Below are 20704 nucleotides of genomic sequence, written 5' to 3'. Positions count from 1 at the left end.
CACAATGTTTATTGTCTCTGGGCTGCTGTTTGACCTTAGCTTTGCTTAAACAATGCCAAAGTCCAGTTTTCTCTCTTGCCTTAGTAAGATGGGAGACACAAATCCCTGTGAGGAAATGTATTTCCTGCAAACATCTGCAAGATCAAAACCTTAAAGGACATGGAGCAATAGCCTGGCCACATCCAGCTGTGCCAGCTTTGCCATCTCTTAGTGATGCTGGGATGCTTTCCACAGTGCTCAGTCATAGGTGCTCATCTCTGCAGGGACCAGGCCTGGTAGCCCAGCTCAAGGCTCAATCCCCTGAGGGTGAAAGTTTTTAACATAAGGACTTTATTACTTTTACTTCTATAAAAATGTACAGCTCATTTCTCATGCACACACTCAATATACAAACAAACTGGAGCTTGTAACAGTCACTGTGCTCTACAGCAAGTGGTATTTTAACCCCCAGAAATGGGTGACACCCACAGGCTCCATCCTCCCTCCCTCCCTCCCTCCCTCCCAGGCTGCCCATTGCAGAGCAGCAGTGTCCCCCTGTCCTGGGTTTCACCTGTGAGGGTGCCAGCACCCTGCCTGCCAACAGCCAAGGGACAGGAGAGGGGAGCAGGGAATGCACAGGGACAGGGCCAGCCTGGAGAAGCAGCTGCTCCTGATGAGTTCAGTGGGATCACAGCAGCTGGGAGCTGGTGGTGGAGCTGGGAGCAGTGTCCTTCCCAAGAGTGGTGGGACTCCAAGTGACCCGGCGGTGCACATCCATCTCCCCAGCCCTGCTGCGTCACCTGCAGCACACAAGTGTCCACTCTGCTTGCTGAAGGGCCTGGGGGTTATCCAGCTCCCGTGGACATGCACAAACCATCTAAGACCAGCAACAAAATAGACAAGGCACAGTGTTTCCCAGTGCTGCCACAAAGATCTCAACTCCAAGCAGCTCAGACAGGACATTACGTACATTCGAAAAGCTATAAAACCTTTTTACAAAAATAACATTTCTAGTGTTTCATATAAAAATAATGCCACGGTACATCACCTCACGAGTTCCAGCTGTGCACAAGTGGGGTGCACGGGGAGGTGGCACTGGCAGAGCCAGATTTACCCTCTAGGAAAATCAACCCCAACCAGATTCCACAGCTGAGCTGCTGCACAAGGAAGGATTTCACTCCAAATTAATCATTGAAATTCATCTGATTGCATCCTGTGCTTGCAAAGGAGAGGAATCCCTCGAGCCAACAAAATGCAGAAGTAAGGGATGTGTGATGTCAGAAAGCAAGCACAGCTGCAGTGTGTCCTCTCCCCCTGCAGGGCTGGATGGATGCCCTGAAGGAGCAATCTGACAGATCTAAGAGGCCACATTCCTCAAGCTCTGCTTTACAGCTAGCCCATCATTTTTGATGATCTTGCTTATTATTTTCTTGCTTTTTTCTTGCTGATCTTGCTTTTGTTTTCTGCATGCATATTGGTACTCATGGATCTGATCCACTGAGGTTGGTTGGGATCTGACCCTTGATACGGATCTACTTACAAAGCATCATGTCATGGAGACCTTTGCACACTCCAGCAGTCCTGGAGTCACATCCTGGAGTCAAAGTTTAATAAGGGCTTTCAAGACTTGACCACAGATAAAACATAAGAGTTATGTACAGCAGTGTCAGGATGTGTAAAAATCAAAATCAATTTGAGGTTTAAAAAGGCCTGGTTCTGTAACAGCACTTTCATAGCCTGCTGATCAGTGCTATCCAAAATGGAAAAAAACTGAAATGTGGCTGAAGTATAGGAGCATGAATAAGCATTTTGTGGGTTTTTTTGGTGTTGTTTTTTTTTGTGGATCAGCAAATGTGCTTATTTCTAGAGAGAAAACGGAATCGAAAGGATGTTATGCCTGCTGTGGTAGAGTAATTCCTTCATGACTACATCCAGAATTGCCTTCAGCTCCACATTTCCTGGGTTTTGTGCTTGCAGAGAAGAGCAAAAATGTTCTAATGATAACACAGGAATAGCAAAATTATTGGGTGGTTTCTTGATTTCTCCCATTTGTGAAGATTCGTCAGCATTATCCTGCCCTGGTGATGGATGCAGCTGGGCACAAGGTGCATCAGCTGTCAGAAGGGATTTATTGCATTGATTTGCCAAGAACCAGCTCTCAGAATTCATCTGCAAGAAGAAATACCCATAGCTGCTCAAAGGAAGGGCCTGATTTCAAGGAGGAGACAGAGTGTGGATTGCCAGCTTCTCTGAATAGAAGATCTGCAGCACTGACCTTCAGTCCCCTGATCAGATGCAGTGTTGGTCAACTATTTCTGAAAAGCTGGGCTATCCCTCGTGCCTCCAGCAAGAGAAAATGATGAGAGCAAATTCCATCAGCCCAGGGAGAGGCAGCACCCAGCTGGCCACCAGCTTCAGTCTCGGTCTGACAGAGCAGAGACCTGAAGTGCAAAGAAAGAAGCAGCAGAGAGTTTGAGTGCAAATTGTGTGGGTTTGGTGCTGAGATTGCTCAAGGTGGCTGAGCCCAAGTCCAGCAGTGTGGGTGGGTGAGTGGCTTCTTGCCTGGGCCACAATGAACCACAGAAAAATTCCCAAGAGTGGCTTGGAAAATCACATCACCTGGCAAAGAGCCAGCAACAGCAATAGAACAGCCACAGCCTTAGTACAGAACAGTGCCAGTAGAAAAGAAGTGTCTCCCTTATTTCCAAAACTCTGTGATTGGTCAGTGATGAAGTAGACATATTAATGGGCATTCTGATCTACCAAAAATCAGTTTTCTCTGTGATTTTTATTCCCAGGCTTGCTTCCTATTGGTCACCAGTTCAGCATGAACAGCTTTTCTGGAGCAACACACATACAGCTGAGGCCAAAAATGTCCATGCCACCAAGCATTCATATTACTTCCATTGGATAGACATTGTCTTGATGTCCTGCCTGCTGGTAGAGCAAGCCCTGCACCATTTCTCTTGATGTTTCTTCTGGTTTAACTCCAAATTTCAGATACAGCCATACAAGAGCAACACTGCTAACCATCAGTCCACAGACCACAGACACTGGGATGACAAAGTGCATTTGAGATTCTGACAAGAAGCTGGGCAGAGGCAGATTGTTTGGCCTGACTGTGATCATCTGCACTCTGGCTTGGCTTGACAACACCTGGTGAGTAAAAACTACTGTGTCTGAAGGCTCTTGCTTCCCTGCAGGCAATGAATGATCAAATGCTGTAGTAGCAAACACACCTGCAGAGGGACCAACAACCCTGTTGGTATGGACAGAAGCAGCTTTGTCTGTGGCAGTGGTGGAGCTCAGAGTAGAAATTGAAGTAGGCTGTGGTGCCTCTGTGACTGTTGTGGTCTTCATACTGTCCCAGATGTAGGGGAGATCTGACCTAGAACTGCTCGAAGCAGTGTCTGGTGTGTTGGCTCTGGCTCTTGTAGGGTCCAGGGATCCATTGGTGGCAAGTACAGGTTGGTTTGATCCTCTGGCAGCAGCCATCAGGTCTGAACTGGAGTGAGGAGAAGCTGTATCTTGAACAGTGGGGCGTGGGGTGGGCTGCCTGGAGCCCATGCCTGCTGCAACAGCTGCTGCAGATGCAGGAGAATTTGAGGGCTCTCCCTTTGCTTCTGGAGTGAGCTCAGAGTGCACAGCCTCTTCCCATGTCACGGGGCTGGATCCTGCAGGGAGCTGGGTGGGCTCCTGCCTGCCCAGGGGGGGCTTGCTGGACACCTCTGTCGTGGCAGCAGGAGCATGTATTCCCTCCCGAACTGTTGTTCCAGCCCCTTGGAAGAAACTAGCTGGAGCAGTGGCTTGAGATGGAGCCAGTTCTGGAGGACCAACACGTCTCTCAACACTCCCGGCCTCTTCTGCTGAGGTGACATCGTGTGGTGGCATCACTGCGGCATTTTTCCTGTCCAGTTTGTCTCTGATCTCCTGCACCCAGCCTTCATTTGAATCCGCACAAATCTCCCTGGACTTCACAGTAACAAATCTGAAAATATAAAGAGATGGCCCACTGAATAAAGAAAACACTGGTTCACGTGATCAGAGCTGTGGGGAAGGTGTGTGGATGCAAACACCAAGAGTTGTCTGCATGATTCATTTCAGGAAGGGCAGGCAGGTGCCTCTGATATCTGACTGAACGAGCAGCAGGAGAACATGACTCACGGGTGAAGGACTTTCCCCTAAGAAGTTTTTCACTTTCAGAAGCATTGTCCTACTTGGACACAGAAAGCTCCACAGGCACCAGCTGCCCCGGGGCACACAGGCATGAAGGAAAAACCCTCTGATTTACTGGGTGATGGGAGACTTTCCAAGGTCAACCCAGCAGCTTCATTTTGCACCCACCCCCCGGGCAGCAATAAAATGGTGTCAGTGGTGCATGAACTGCAGCATAAGCACAAAACAACAATTATCCCAAAGAAAAGAAATGGAACTTCTCTCATTTCCAGACAAGCTCACAAGTCTGAATCTGTCTTCAGACAAAATACCTGCTTTCAGAGGAACATGTGAGCTCTCTCCCCACGTCATTCCTCTGCCCTGTCCTGCCCAGTACATCCCTCAGTCCCTTTCCCCATCCATTTGATCCCACTTGGAAGTGGGGCAGCACTTACATGGTGATATTTCGTCTGCATTTGGGGTCGATGTCGTGGTAGCTCCTGATCACCTTCTCTGATAACTTCTTTGTAGGATTTCTGCACAGTTCTGAACACCTCACACGTGCTCTGGGTTGCCCTGAAATAAAAATTTCACCTCATTAAGTGCTGGCTTTTTATCAAAGCCTCTCAAAACCAGCACTGTTTCATTTCTCCCTTCCCCAGGGAAGAGTCCAAAGCTTGCCACAAAAGTTTCCAATCCCTGCTGAACTGAGATGAAGACAGATCCTGATGAAGACAAAGCCAAATTTGCTTGTAGCACCCACACATACAATAAGATACCCAGAAAACTGAGGGGAAAAAAGCACTGTGAAACCTGTGAGCTTTTGGGACAGCATTTCATCTTGTCCTGTAGGATGTGCAAGCCCCTGGACCTGCAGGTCCTTTCCCCTTTGGCTACCAGGAGGACTGGTCTCAGCACAATGCCCAGAAAATTCATTTCTTCATCCCCAAAGACCTGCTGCAACCCTCACCAGTGGGCAGGGTGCTCTGCTCTCTCCTTATCTCTTAGAGTCCTATCTCTTCCTCCTGTGGGACTTCCCCTCCACATGAGCATCCTGCCTCTCTGCTCGCTGCACGGTCTCTGAACGCCACCTGGGCTCAGAGAAAGGGTGCAGAGCAAAAACCTCTTGGTGAATGATGCTTCACTCCCTCAGGTATCTCAGCAGCCCAGCTTCCCAAACACATCTTTTCGACTTCCACCAGAAATACAGTTTTCAGTTTGCAAAGTGTAAAAATAAAACCCTTCTTGACCCCTTCAAGGGGCAAGGCCAGTCACACCACTGGGGCCATTCATGCCTGCATCCACCTCCAGCCTCCCACAACACTTGCACAACACATCCTGACAACTTGTTCCTGACGTCCCTGGGGGCAGGATTTACAAAAACAATCCCTGATTTATCTGGGGCCTCTGTGAAGAAAGGAACTGGCATCTGGTTTCAATCAGGCTGTCTCTTACAAAATGTTGCCTCTGATTCCCAAAGGAATGTGGCAAATTTTATGCAGTTCAGTTAGGAATGACCCAGGTACCAGGTACAAGAATGTGCATCAATGCAAGAGCACTCTGAATCATTTGAATCATTTACTGGGGAAATGATTGCAAAGAAGTCCCAAGCAAACACTCCTGTGGCCCCTCTACAGAAGTCCATTTCCAACTCTCAGTCAAGTCAAGTTAAAGCAAAACTCTTTTTTCACACAATAATGTATTCTGTGGCATTTTAGGGTCAAGAATTTCCTGCTGGGAATTCAGGGCGGCCGATTTGCCAATCAACCCTCATTAGCCAGAGGATATTCTGCTGGTGGCTTCCACTTTCAAGAGCACAGTTCAGCAGCACAGGCACAGTGACAAGGGCCACGCCGTCCGTCCCTGGGGGTGGCCAGGGATGTGCATGGTGGGGAGCAGTCCCTGTTCCCTGGAGAACCAGATACGTTCCTCTAAGAACCCTGAGCTGATTTTGCAATTATTGGCACAATGCAAATGGTTTCCATTTGGCTGAACTCCTGATAGGTTTCTCCCGGAGTGGAGGAGCTTGGAAAGCACGTTCCAAGGACAGAGGGGTGCCACGGGAGCATGGAGCCCTCCTCCTGGGGGGGCTCAACCCCGCTTCTCTGAGCTGCATCTGCGTCTTTGCCAAAGGCATCTGGGAGTTTCTCTTATGAGCCATTGGCACCTGCTTTTCAGCACAGTTCCTCCAAAGACCCGTGGAGCTCCAGCAGGCCTTTAGCAGGGCCAGCCCTATTTCCTCATTTGGGGGAAATGGATGCTTGGCCGTGGGTGAGCAGAGTCAGGCAGTGCCAAGCAGGCAGCGGGTTCCCAGGGCAGGGTAAGCTGCCTGGTGTCCCTGCTGTCCCCTTTCCTGGGGCCAGCGCTGGAGAACCTGTCCAGAGGTGCGCGGAGGGAGGAGCTCCATCCCCAGCCGCCCGTGCTGTCCTCCCTGCTCCGGCTGCTGGCGGCAGGACACAGAGCTCAGGGGCACCGTGGGAATAGACCACCCTGGGCTCCGGGCAAAGCCCAGCCTTGCCCGCGGCGCTGAGAGCCGGCGGGACAGCCCAGCAGCACCCTGCTGAAGGGTGGCGAGCACTGACCTGCGGGCAGCGAGATCTGCGCCCGGAGAGCAGGAGAGCGGCTCCCGCCCGCGGCCAGGCACACACACACTGCGGGGACACGGGGACACCCCTGCCGCACGGGCAGCACCGTCGGGACACGGCGTCGTCTCCTCAGACACCCACCCTTGGCCAGGCTGCAGGCTTCCTGCCAAGTCCCCGGGGAGGTGGAAAAAGGGGAACAAGAAGTACACGATGCTTTTTTCCTAATACAGGTCATCGGGAAGTGTCTCCGCCGCTCTCCCCATCTGCCCTCAGGCGCGACAGAAGCCATCACGGGGCTCTCGGATGTCCCTGCTGCCAGGATTGCGGCCATTTATTGGCTTCCCCCTCCACCTCAGCCTGATCCTGCCCTGAGATCTCCTGCATCCCTCCCGCTGAGGTCCCCACAGTGCCAGCGTCCCCCTTCCCCGGCCCCATCGCCATCCCCCCGAGCCTGGCTGTCCCCGGGGAGGGAGGGGACGAGCGGAGCCGCGGCTCACCTCCAGCCAGGGTCACCAGGCACAGGGCCCACAGCAGCGGCGGCAGCAGCATCTGGAGACAGGCAGCCTTCATGTTCCCGTGGTCGGCAGGAGGAAAGGCAGGCAGGGAGGGATTCCCGGCAGTATTTCCCACTCCCGGCTGCTTACTGCATCCTCCGGAGCAACACGGATGCTGCCGCTCATTCCAGGATTGTGCAGCCCCGAGACAGAGCTTTAGTTGTTATTCACTGCCTCACACGTGTCCAAGGGTGACGACAGGAGGAGGAGGAGGGAGAGGGGAGGGAATAGCGACTGCTGTGGCGCGGGATGGCTCCTGGAATTCCCCAGATGTACTCACAGCAGCTTTTCCCAACGCACGCACAGCAGCCCAGGCTACCTGGCAAATTATTCAGGCAGGGACTTTCAGTGGTGGGCTGCTGCCTCCTCTTCTCCCGCCTGTGTGTCTCTTGCCAAGGCATCGCTGTCCTTAGGCTTGTAAAGCTCTCCCCACCTCCGGCTACAGCTCCCCGCTGCTCAGTAAGCTCATTAATTACCCAAAATGCCAAAGCAGTTATTCCTTTCCTTTTTGGCAGCCATCTTACAACAGCAGTCATTAGGCCAAAAGGGACGGAATTTGCTAATCAGGATCATGAGTTCATCGGCTGCACTTTGATCTCAGGCCAGGCTGTCTCTAAGGAGCATCACCAAAGAGAGGGATGAGCAGGCACCCGGTGGCCCTGCAGGCAGCTCCTGTGCCCTGGCCGTGCTGTCTGCAGCCTGATTTTCCACAAACACAGGGGCTCAGACATCGGGGTCCTGCCGATGCTGGGAGCAGGAGCAGGAGACCCCCGGCTCTGCCAGGACCAGGCTGTCTCAGGGCTTTCCGGGCAGGTCAGGAGCAGACATACCAACACTGCAGCCACATCCTGCACCTTTACTTTCTCTTTCATCTCCGGTCCCAGGAGACAGAACAATTTTCCCCTGAAAATTCCCTCCACTGAAAGATGAAGATAAGCTCAAGACTGAGTCTGTGACTGCCTCAGAAAAGAAATCTTTTTGTCTGAAGTTTTCTTAGGGCTGGTGGAAATCTGGCATCTCTGTGCTGTGGGAAATTCCAATGGTTCCAGTTGGAATTTTAGTTTTCAAATGAGAAAATCCCCAGGTTTCCGTATTTGGTGAAAATCCCAGCCTGCAACTTCAGTTTTGGTTGTGTTGTATTAGAAGAAAAAAGCCATTTCAAGGAAATGAAATAAAAATTAAGGCTTGAAATAGTCTGCTTGATCTAGCAAGAACAGAACATGCTGAGTTTGCTGGGATGTTTTCTGGCCCTTCCCCAAATGGTGTTTTCTCAAGGTCCACAGGAAACTTTTGTCCCATTGCCTGAAGCCACTGGGCACCTTGGCTGCTGGAAGTGATGGCACAGCCTGCATATGCTCACATCTCCCCTGAAGAAACAGGTTCTGCCTTTTCTGCAAAGGCTTTGCTGTCAGAGGTAGGTAAAACTGAGCAAGGGCTCTGACATCCAGCAAAGAGGGAGTGCTTTGTTTGCCAAAGGCATGACGTGCCATAGGTGTTGTTGTTTTAAGGCACAAAGTGCTCTCTGGCAGATAATGCAGCTGCTGCTTCTCTGCAGGTTGGGCTGGAGGTCTTTTACCTGGCAGAGGACTCCTCTAGGTCACTTTTGGACATCTCCATTTGCTCCCTGTGAGCTCAGCAGCCAGATTTGGAGATGACATCTACGCAAGGAAATTCCTCAGCAAGAGTGTGGAGGGCAGCTGCAGCCTCGGTGTGGCTTTGTGGGACACCACCAGCCATCGAGTGCTGGCAGCAGCGAGGGCCTAAGCCACCACCAAGCCCTGTATTTCCCACCAAAAGCAGGATACAGAGGCACAGCAACTGCCTCCAATGGGAGCAGGCAGCTCCAACGAGTGGTGACAAGCCTGGGCTGCAGCTGGCAGAAAACTGGCACCATCACTGCCAACCCACTTCCTATACCACCCTTCCATCCCATCCCATCCCATCCCATCCCATCCCATCCCATCCCATCCCATCCCATCCCATCCCATCCCATCCCATCCCATCCCATCCCATCCCATCCCATCCCAATCTGCTCCTCCACACCAGACCCTTACTGCACTTCTTTGAGGTCTTGCAGCATTGAAAAACACAAAGTCAGAGGATCTGATGTATTCCAGGAGATATTCCTGATATAACTAGTGATAAACCACAGGCATTGTGTCAGTCTGACATGTGGGAATCCTTAAAACCAGAGGGTTTTGGGAAAGCTGCAGAAGGCAGGCCACTTAGCTCTAATCACAGTTCTGCTGTCTCTCAGGCCTGCCTTCTGCAGCTTTCCCAAAACCCTCTGGTTTTAAGGATTCCCACATGACAGTGAAGGATGTCAGGACTTCTCTTACATGCAACAGATTTTAGCTTCTTTAGTTACAGTAGGAATTGTCTGGGCACTGGTTTTCTCCATTTGATTTAGTTTCACTGTAGTTTCCAGGAATAACGGGTTGTTTTTCAGTGCAGATCTGGACCTGTGGATGAAATTGTGACATGGATGAGTGCAAGCAGGCAGGTGACCTCCTACATGAGCAATCCCAGAATCACAGCATCCAAGTGATGGAGTGTGCAACCCTGTGAGCCAGGGACATCCAAGCCTTCAGGGAAACAAAGAGCAGAAAGACTGAGTAACTGGGAACCTGGGCCAGCTTATCTCAGCCTGCTCCCTTTCCTCCTTAGGAGATTTCTTGAGGCAACCCTTTGCACCCCCAGGCTCTCTGAAGGCTGTCACAGCACCAAAGAAAAGCAGTGGATAACAGGAAGAAGGTTGTTTTTCTTCCCTGTATGTAACTACAGAAAGGAAACATGGAAAAGGGGAAAACATCCACAAACATTCACCTGTGCTCCTGCCATGGAGTGTGGGCAGAGGGACCACACACTGGACACTGGGCACCACCAGGAGGTCCTGCAAGCTCTGGGCCTTCCAGCACTGCCCCAGTGTACCCTCAGCACCCATAACAGGGTGGCACCCCAGACAGTTCAGTGTCCATGCTGGAGTCTGGGCTCTCTGCCTCCAGCTCCCACTCTGCTCTAAAGCCATCTTTGTAGCAGGACAGATGTTCTGCTGCCTAAACACTGGTTTTGATGCAGAACGAAAGGAGAACAAAGTCTGCTGGGGACATTGGTGACAGGCACCAGGCACAATCAGAAGCCTGATCTGATGTCATCCCCTAATCTTTGATTGCTGCAGGAACTCGGTTTACTGCTCCAAACCACATATGCCACAGGTCAAAGTGCCAGATCCCATCTTACCCAGGTGAGACCTGAAAGCAGCTCCAGCATTTCACACCCACCAGAGCTTTGCCAGGGCCGTTCACAAGCAGCTTGAGCTGTGCACAGGGTCAAGGTCCCCACAGGTGGAGGGAATATGTGAGTAATGCCTGAGGAATTTCTCCGGAAGGCAAAAAAGCACCTTGAACCTGCAAAGATTTACATGCAAAACAATATACAAAGGGAATGTGGGCTGTGTCCTAAACGAACAGGAAATGGCCCGAGAGCACCTCCCATCTCCTTCAGGGAGTTTCCGTGCTGGAAACGTTTTCTGTTTGGTTCTTTGTGAAAGAATTATTTGTTACAGTAGATTTGTATTCTTTGAAATAAGGTCAAGACTGAGAATTAAAAGGGAAAGTAAATGAGAGCTAGGAGCCTGTATCTGACCGGAAAGAAAGATGCCAAAGTGGATCAGATGAGAATGTTGATTTCCATTTCATGGGAAGCATGTTCAGGAGCTCCCCAGGCTCAGGAGCTGGTGGCACTAGAGCAGGGCCTGGGAACAGGTACTGACAGCAGCATCCTTGTCTGCCCACAACATTGTCCTCCATCCCAGGGCCTTGCTGGAAAGAGGCAGCAGGAGAATTTAGTTTTTGGGACAACCCAGCCAGTGTTGGTGCTGCAAGGGAGACACAATGACTCCAGCTCTGGACATAGCAAGGGATTCTCTTTCCCCTGACTAAGCTCCCAGCTGCCTCGTGGCAGCTCATCCTCACGCTAACCCACCTCTTCTCAGGGGTGTTGGCAGCTCAGCTGCTGCTCTGACACAAACCAAGCCACCAAGCCCCTCTCTCCTGGCCAAGGACACCCTTGCCAAACTCAGGAGAAGGTTTCTTAGAGCCATATGTGGCCTCTTACTTTGGAGATGCCCTTCGGAGAAGCCTCTGTGGTTCATGTAGAGCTCTTGGGCCATTACTGTAATAAGGGAGAGAATTAAATGGCAGGGGATCAAGAAAGGTACCACATGATTTTGTATTTTCTCACATTTAAGAATGAAGCAGGATATGAAAAGCAGCTGTCTGGATCTGTCTGCACCAGTGTCTCCACAGGGGACGGAAAACTCCAATTTTGGAAGTGCTGACCACTGTGGGGCTTGTGTTTTAAGGGAACTGCTTTACGTAGAAAATGTTTTCAAAAGTAGAGAACATCACACTGGCTTTCACTTCTCTGACACATTGGCTTCCTCCTTCTCTGTAAATGAGAACCAGTTTGAAGCCCAGCACACAGTGCAAAGGGCTGATACTCTGCATTTTCCACAGCTCCCAGTCAGCATCCCAAGGCAGCCAGGCTGTGGAATGCAGCTCACACCCGAGCTGCAAACTGTTGGCTGATCCCAGTGGGACATTGCAGGGAAAGGTGCATGCCTGCAGTGGGACATTGCTGCCTCTCCTTGGAAGCTGGAGCAGCCTGGACTGAGGAAAACTCATCCTGTGCCTGTCCCATGGAGGCTGCCAAGGGCTGCACTGTCTGCTGCAGCAAACAAGATTCAAGTTGTTTGAAAATATTGTGTCTAAAGAAATAAACACGGAGCTCTTCAGTGCACACCATGGTTATGCTCTTTCTAAACAGGGAAGAGCAGCATTCCCACTGAGCAAGGCAGCCATGGGAGCAAGCTCCTTCCTAGGAAAGGGGATGGGGAACTCTGGGGAAGGTGCCTGCATGGCAGAGGTGACATCTGGGCAGCTTTGTAGCTGAGAAGGAGCATGAAGGGACTCTACCAGAGCAGGCTTCCCTGAACACAGCAAGCCCTTGGCTCCTGCCTAAGTCCCTACAGAGCTGGGGAGATATCCTGATGTCCCAGTCCTTCTGTGTAGCTGCAGGGCCTGAAGGGAACAGTTCCACAAAGCTGGCATGATGGAGGGCAGACAGAGGATGTCTTCCCCCAGCTCTGGGGCCCCAGGAGGAATGTGGAGCTGCTGGAACACATCCAGACACCACCAAGATGTTCTGAGGGCTGAAGCACCTCTGCTGTGGAGACAGGCTGAGAGAGCTGGGGTTGTTCAACCTGGAGAAGAGAAGGTTCCAGGGAGACTTTAGAGCCTTTCCAGTACTAATGGGACTACGAGAGAGTTGGAGAGGGACTTTGGACAAGGGCATGGAATAACAGGACAAGGCAAGGTGGCTTCAAACTGACAGAAAGCAGGGTTAGATTAGATATCTGGAATAAATTCTTCCCTACAAGGGTGGCAAGGCCCTGGCACAGATTCTCCAGAGAAGCTGTGGCTGGCCCATCCCTGGAATAGTTCAAGGCCAGGTTGGCTGGGGCTCTGAGCAACCCGGGATATTGCAAGGTGTCCCTGCCTATGGCAGAGGGTGGGACTGGATGGCATTTAAAGATCCCTTCCAACCCAAACTGTTCTGTGATTCCATGATCCATGGAAGGTCAGTCTCTTGCCACTGCCCTGCAGGGAGGAGAGGTGAGAGTGGCAGCAACAGTGGTCAGGAGGGCAAGACAGAAATCTCCATGTGCCACAGGAGAGCATGGCTGCTGTTGGAGCTGCTCTCCCTTGGCACAGGGGTGGCTGTGCTCTGCTTTGTCCCAGGGTGATAAAGGGGGCTCTCCCCTCTTTTGCTTCCTGGAAAAGGATTCTTCTGGAGCCTCTGTGGATTGGACAGAAGAGGGGGAGCAGCAAAGTGTCATGGCTCTGCTATTTCACCTCTGCCAGACCCTGAGGCCAGGCTAGTGCCTGCTGCCTTGGCTGCAGGAGAGGATGAGCCATGTGCCTATTTGCAGCAGCCCCTTTTACTCCCCCTATTCCTCCCTCCCATGTCAGCAGGAGCAGCCAGTGCCTGTGCAAAGCATCCTCGTGTCCTGGAAGGGTTTTCCTGGCAGGAACAGCCAGGTCCCGGCCCCAGCCCTTTGCCTGGGGTGCTGTGAGTCCCCATCTGCCACAGAGCCAGCCCGTGGGCCCCATGCCACGGCATGCATGCATGCAGCACAGTCAGCACCTCTCCACATCCCCTCTTCCCACTTCTCCATCCAGCGTGTCTGCACACGCCGGCAGTCTCAAAGAAAGGAGCTTCCCAGAAGCAGCTCTGTTCTCAGAAAGGCTCACCTCTTCCCGCCTCCTCTGGGCAAGAGATGTCTGAGAGCCTTCCAAAAAAGGCTGTGGGAACTGTTTGACATTAAACTGTGATGGTGAGTGAAGGAGAGATCCCCAAACCTCTCTCCAGTGGAGCCATGGGGCTGATCCCCAGCAGTGTCTCCATGGGGGCTGCTGGCCAGCAGCATTTGGGGCTGCCACGTGCAGTGACCTGACAGATGTGACTGTGCTGGGGCACTGGCAGCCCCTGGGCTGAGCTGAGCCCTTCCATCCCAGCACGTTTCCTGCAGAATGGGATATCACAGCCCTCCAGACTGGAGCTGCCACCCCAGTGGCTCCGGTGGCTCTCCCAGCCACAGGCACGCACTGAGCTCCTGCCGGTGCCCGGGTTACACACAGGCAGCAGCCGCGGGAGGCTGCGCGGCTCCCAGCAGCCAGGAAGCCTTTCCATGGCCCAGCACAATAAACGGACACGCCACTCGGGCTGGGCAGAAAAACAAGCCCAGGCAAACATTTCCCTGCCCAGGTTTTTAACCCTTTTCAAGCCTTGCTGGCTCAGCTAAGAGACCAGGGAGTCACCGAACCCCTTCCCCCTCCCACCCCAGCTGTTCTGCACCCCACGTTGTAAGAACAGGGTGTATCCTCCCCCTCTGGCTCTGTCCAGAGCCTCCAGACTCCTGTGGGTTTCAGCTGTAACCCCACTGGGGAGCTGCTCCCTCAGCAGTGCATTGAGATGCACAGTCAGCCTGTTTCCAGGGCAGCGTGCTTTTGCCTTAGCCAAGTTTCTTTCTGGAACCATGACAGAGTCATGCCTGTCTCACTGCCTGATGCATGAGATTCTCAGGCTCCTGACCTGCTGTTGTGACTCTGGGTGTGTTTCTAGGGTCAATGCAGACGTCCTGTCACCTAAAAGAGCAACAGGTGCCAGACATTAGCATTTTGTTGTTGGCTGGGGATAGTTTAAAAAGAGGGTGCTGTGGATAAGGGTAAAAGAGATTCCTGCCCCAGGCTATGATTCTTCATATCAACCCAAGGAGGCAGCAGGGAAGAACTGAAGAAAGCAGAGATGAGTTATGTCTGGGATTCAAGGTGTTACTTGGGGAACAATTTCTCTCCCTAGGACAGCACTGATGTCAAACCAGGGCTATGAGCAAAAGCAGTCCTGTTCATAACTGTGTGCCAAAACAAAATGAACTGTCTGCACAAAGAGCAGACGTGTCTGTGTCCCTTCTCACTGCCCTGGAACCCTGAGTCCTCCCTGCGTGCAGGCATCCTCCCTGTCCATCCCCAGCCCATGACTCCAGAGAACTGCAGGTTCACCTACTCCAGACCAGTGGGGTGAAATTTAGGGACCGAGCCAACCGCAAGGAGCAGGACCCGCCGGGGGCTCCTGTGAGCTGTGACAGAAGCAAAGGCTCTCTCTGGGAGAGGTGCCCGCAGCGCTGAGCCGCCCCCGTGAGCTCCCGGCCATCCCCAGCCGCCATCCGCCGGGAGGAAAAGCATCAGCAAAGGATGCGCTGCTTCCCCTGGGCACCCACCGGATGGCTGATAGGGAACAAACCCACCATGCCTGGCCCTCGGTCAGGGTCCTGCGCTGCCCCCCCAGCCCTAATGTGCCAGGCGATGAGGAAGGGACACCATCCTTTGTCCTTTTGTGCCCTGGAAAGGCTCCCGCGGGCCCCAAGGAGCGCACCCCGCGCTCTGCCCCCGGGGAAATTCCCGCGGAGTTCCCCGCGCTGGAAGAGCCGCTCTTGCAGGGGACAATGCCATCGTGCGGGTGGTCCTGCTCCCTCGGTGACGCACCCAGGCCAGCAGCCGAGTGACATTCACTTTCCTTCTGTTCCCACCAAGAAAACTTGTAAAATGATAAAGGACAGTTTGGATATTAACAGAGATTTGGTTAATAATGTCAGAAAATGGGGTTACAAATGTAATGGAAAAGGTGGGAGACGTTAAGTGCCACCAGGCTCTGACAAGTCTTTTGGCTTGTGGGACTGCACCCACAGCAAAAGGCTGTTTTGTTTCATGGTCTGTTTGTTCTGGGGTTTTGCTTTTATGAATCTTAACTCAGCCACTAAAATAGGGTCTAATGATGAATCAGGGTGGGGTGGCCTCATATTCTTCACTTCTCAAGGGTGCCACAGACTGGAGACACCAGTGTATCCTTTGGGTCTGCATGAATGGGACTCTGGATTTTCAGAGTTCCATTGTTGCTCCTCCCAGGTGAGCCAAGACATGGCCAGTGGCACAAATGATCCAGGCCAGACATTCTCTACAATGGCTTCTGGATCTCAGGGCAGAGTGGTGGAACATTGTAATCGAAAGTTTGTCAGAGAGGCAGAGAAACCTCTAACTGTGAGTACCCACTGTGACTGGGCCTGAGCTGTGCCAAGGCTGGAACCTCCCCTTATGTCCCTCTCGCTGCCCCACCTGTTGTCCAGCAGCTCTGTGAAGCTGCAGACTCCCTCCCCACCTCTTTGTGCCATGCTCCTGTTGGTGGGGGCTGTCCTGGTGCAGTAGGGAACACTGTGTGTTGCTTCAGGGACAGTCCAGTGTCTTGCTTGGCTGTGCCACCAGAGCCAAGTTAAACCAATGTACAGCTGAATCCCTGAGGATGTGCTGCTTTCCATCCCCTTTGTGTGGCAGTAATTCCTTCTGTCAGGCTGGACACTCACCTGTGCTGCTCTCACCAGCCTGCCCTTGGGCACCTGGCATGTGCAGGGCAGCTCAAACTCTGCCTGGAGCTCTGACAGACAGGGCTGGTCCCAGCTTGAACAGGTTCCAAACCTGCTGTTCTGTCCCATCTCCTGTGTGGAGCACAGCTCCAGCCCAGCAGTGCAGTCAGGGCAATTCCTCCTCCCCACCCACAAACGTCCCTTTGCTGCCTGGAGCTCATTGACTGGAGATGTTCTGGTGCTGGGGCTCTGTCAAGGAGCTCCGTGTGTTCTTCTGGGGAGGGGTCTGTGCGGCCAGACAGAGAAAACAAGTGCTAATTAAAAAGAGAGCACTGAAGCTTGGGCCCATTGCTGTGCGCTTCAGCCTTGGCACAGAGCTGCTTTCTTGCCTCCCTCGGACTCACCCGCAGTGACATCTCCACGTGGTGGGTTGTGAGTGCTGGGCAAGGATGGGGTTAGGGGAGTTCTGATAACTCGTCCCCGCTCTCTGCAAAGGTCACCAGCTCAATCCAGTGAAACTAAAGAGGAAACAAATGCCCAAAGAGCAGAAATCCCCAAACATGTCACATCAAATCACAGAGAACCTAATGGGACAGAGCCACGTGGCTACAGCATGTGCATTCTGCTCTATATCATTAATTTACTGATGTTAAATATTTCAGCAGGTAACTTCCAGGGCTTCCAGAACTGTCCTAGTGGCTGTGATCACAAATTATTCATCAGTAGCAAGTTAACAAGAAAAGCCTCCATGAATAAGTGCATTTCTGAGGCTCTTGGTGTTTTTTTTACCCTTCAGCTGATTCCCTCTGCCTTCCAGAAGATGTCTCTCACCATCAAGCAGAGGCTGGCCAGTGCTAAGAAGCTGAATCTGCCCCAGATTGTCCAGCCTCAACACAAGCATGGACATCCCATCACAAGGTAGCCTTTCCCTGCCCTTGCTGTTTGATGTGATATTTGAGGAGGGTGCCAAAAGAGCAGCTTGGCTTGAGCCTGCTCAGTGTGGTCCAGCAGCTTTTGATCAGCCCAGGGCAGAGGTGGAAGAGCCACTGTTTTCCCAGTGTGGGCTGGGCAGATGTACTCACCCAGAGGCTGTGCTTCCCTGGGGATCAGAGCAGAATCTTCCTCCCAGCCCCTGAACCTCTCCCTGCTCTCTCTTGCCTCTCCAGCTCTCAGCAGTTGGCCTGGATCACAGCTCACCTCAGCCTTGCCCACCAGAGGTGGTGTTTCACAGCTACACCCCTGGTGAGGTCTGTGAAGTGCCACTGGCTCTGAGGAACAGGGACAAGGTAAGTGCTGGGACGTGGAGGTTTAACACTGTGCTGGGTGGTTAAGGATGGCACCAGGGCATGTCCACCTGTTCCCACAAGTGGCAAAACCATCATTCCATGTCTCTCCTGCAGGTTCCTCACTTGGTGAAGGTCACTTTGGAGAGCTCACCTTATTTCCAGCTGGTGGGCCCCAGTGACGTGCGCCGCAAGGTGTCACCTGGCCTCTACATGACTGTCCATGTCCTCTTCACCCCTGGGCAGAACAAGGTGAGTCTGGAGGGCCCAAGAGATTGGTGTCTTCAGTGGAAAGTGGACCTGCAAGGCTGGATTCAGGGCATCTTGCCTGGATTTTGAGGACCTGTGCTGGTTTCAGTGGAGTTGCACAGGATCTAGAACTGGGAGATACTCTTTGCCCGTGCTGAAGATGGGGATAAATGCTCTGTGCTGAGACAGTTTCTTTTCCTGCAGGATTATTTCCTCCAGCTCCTCTGAACCACTGAAAGGGAAGAGCTCATTGTGCCAATTTGTGCCATTGGTCCCTGAGCCACCCTGGACCCCCCTGGCCAGCTGGACTTCTCAGCCTGTCAGGTTTACAGTCTTTGGCATTGCAGAACTCAGAGCGACAAAACAACAAAGCACCTATGGAGCTCCTTCAGGATTTCACCTCCAGGCATGACTGGGTTTTAGTTGGATCTGCACTCAGAGGCACCAGGAAGCCTGCTGGGACATGCAAGGAGCTCAAGTGACACAGGGGGAGGGTGGCTGGAACCTTTCAGCAGTTGCTCCTTGCCAGGTGCAAGGGAACCCTGCAGGGCACGGAAGAAGAGGGAGGGAATGCATGGAAGAAGGTTTGATGGGCATGGCTCTGGGGACAGGCAGGCTGAGAAGACAGGTTCTCATCTAGAAGAAAACATCAGACCACATCACCTCCTAACTTCCTTGTGCCCAAAAGCTTGAGCCTCCAACCGTGGGGTGCAGTGTTCCCCCGAGGGCTCGTCAGGCAGCCCCAGTACAGCCTGATGTGAGCACAGCTCTGCTGCTGACAGGAGTGGCCCTCTGCCAGCAAGAGCCACACTGAGCAAATAAAAGCCCTTTTGGCAGCTGCCTTCTAAATAAATTTCATTTGGATATATTACTTGCCTTGTTTTTATAAGATTGCACAACATTTTACTTGGCATAGTCAGCAGGATGTCAATAGAGAGGTTTTTGGGGAGTCAGGGCTGTGTCCCTTCTCCTTTAGGGATGGAATGGGTGGAGGAGAAGGGGTTGGACCTGCAGGAGGTGGCAGAGAGACGCAGCAGGGCCGCGGAGGCAGGGGAGGACACGGCAAAGAGCGTGTGTGCCACCTTGGGAGCGCGCCTGGTACAGCACAGGCACGGGGTGGTTATTCCAGAAGACTGGCAGTAGAGAAACAGCTGCAGACAGATGTCTTCAAAGAACCAACAGGGAAGGAGAGCAAATGTGTTTATTGGAACGAAGGAGTGAAATAAAGCTGTCAAAACAAAACAAACAAACAAAAAAAAACCCCACCAAACATTAGGATTATCCACTTCTGGATGATGATAGCAGATGTGGATCCAGGGGACTGGTATGGGCATATTTGGGGAGATTCTGATGAAGGATTTCTGAAGGGTTACAGGAAAGAAGCCTGTGGCCCCTTATCTAAAAAGGTCTGTAGGTCCATGTGGCCAATGCTCCCCCTGCCTCTGTGTGCCCAACCCCATAGATGGGACTGGAACCTGGTGCACTACAACCTAAACTTAATGCAGCCCAGGGGAAACAGAAACTGAGTGTTTGTGGAGAGTCTCTGTGATGGGGATGGTGGGAAGTGACAAAGAATCGGGTGGGATTGGAGCTCCTGGAATGGCTTTGAGCGACGGGCCAGCAGATGAGTTACCACTGAGGGGTTTAGGTCAGTGAAGGAGCCAGCCCGGGTGTCAGGGCAGTGGTCACTGCACCAAGGCTGCCAGAGCTCAGGAGTGTTTGGACAGTGCTCTCAGGCACTCAAACACGGTGTGATTGCTGGGGCTGTCCTGTGCAGGGCCAGGAGCTGCACTCAGTGATCCTTGTGGGTCCCTTCCAGTGCAGGAAGGGTAAAGGCAGACACTTTTCCTCATGCACACTTTTCCTCGTGTCCTGCTAAATTAAGGAAGTGAGCAACCATACCTCAGGGAATTAAGAGGTTAATTCTGTAGGAAGGCACCTCATTGTGCTAGCAAAAGAACTTGCTGTTGCCCAGTGCAAACATTTTTCTTCTCTTTAAACCCCTCACCTTTCTGTATTCTAATCTAGCCTGGATCCTTGCAATATTTTTCTTCTATCAGTTCTGACTATTTCTTGTTGTCACATTTCTGTGTATTATCAAATGTCAGCCCTAGAAGGGAACTTGAAGAATGTTTGTTCTAAATGGCTTTTATGATTCTGAGGAAAAACTTAAAAGTCCATAACAATTCCTCTAAAGATTAATACTGACCCCCTTTTTGGGTTCTGTACCTATTTTGAGCTCCCTTTTCTGAGAGTTTTTATGTAATGTTATGATAGCTTTTGGCCCAGAGGGTTAATAATTTTATTTAAGATGATGTATTCTTGCCCAGCATCCCCAAGCTGCAGAGCTCAAGCATTAACAAGTCATGTATTCCCTAAGTAGCCCACATCCACCGCTGTAGTACAAGACCACCTACCAGTTCAGCTTTCCAGTCACACAAGAAATTTAGGAACGTAACTCTGCCCACAGCCCACTTGGGCATGTAATCCTAAATCCTGACAACTCCTGTACCCTTACGAGTCCTCTCTGCTGCTGCTGCTGCTTCAGGGAATGTGGGAGGGCTCCAGTGGGACCCAAACCACACTTTTAGACCACTTACATGTTCACAAGTATTTATTTGAAGGCGTTTCCCTACCACCTCGCACCTTCTTTGCTAACTTCACTGCAACCAAGTCGAGCATTTTTTTAGAAAATCGTCACTGTGTAGCTCTTATGGGGGGACTAAAATTAACTTCAGGACTTGCAGTGCTGCGGCTGGGACCACCCACGTCCCCCCTCAGGGCCTCAGGTCCTGCTCTGGCCCAGAGGGTACAACCCTGTCCCAAAGGGGGATAATCCTATCCCAAAGTAGGACAACCCTGTCCCAAAAGGGGAGAACCCTGTCCCAAAGGGGGATAATCCTGTCCCAAAAGGGGACAATC

The 20704-nt window shown here is 52.0% G+C and overlaps 1 protein-coding gene across 1 annotated transcript; it reads right to left on the bottom strand.

Annotated features, from left to right (window-relative positions):
* Positions 1-313: 313 nt before the first annotated feature.
* On the bottom strand, positions 314-7821 carry LOC119705800 (fractalkine-like). Its single transcript, XM_038148572.1, has 3 exons — positions 7217-7821; positions 4590-4710; positions 314-3967 (listed from the first exon to the last, which is right to left on the bottom strand). The coding sequence occupies exons 1-3, from the start codon at positions 7287-7289 to the stop codon at positions 2872-2874; spliced, it is 1290 nt and encodes a 429-aa protein (XP_038004500.1). The 5' UTR covers positions 7290-7821; the 3' UTR covers positions 314-2871.
* Between the last annotated feature and the right edge of the window lie 12883 nt (positions 7822-20704).

This window comes from Motacilla alba, chromosome 11, assembly GCF_015832195.1.
Source record: "Motacilla alba alba isolate MOTALB_02 chromosome 11, Motacilla_alba_V1.0_pri, whole genome shotgun sequence".
NCBI lineage: Eukaryota > Metazoa > Chordata > Aves > Passeriformes > Motacillidae > Motacilla > Motacilla alba.
This window is presented reverse-complemented; position numbering and strand designations above follow the sequence as displayed.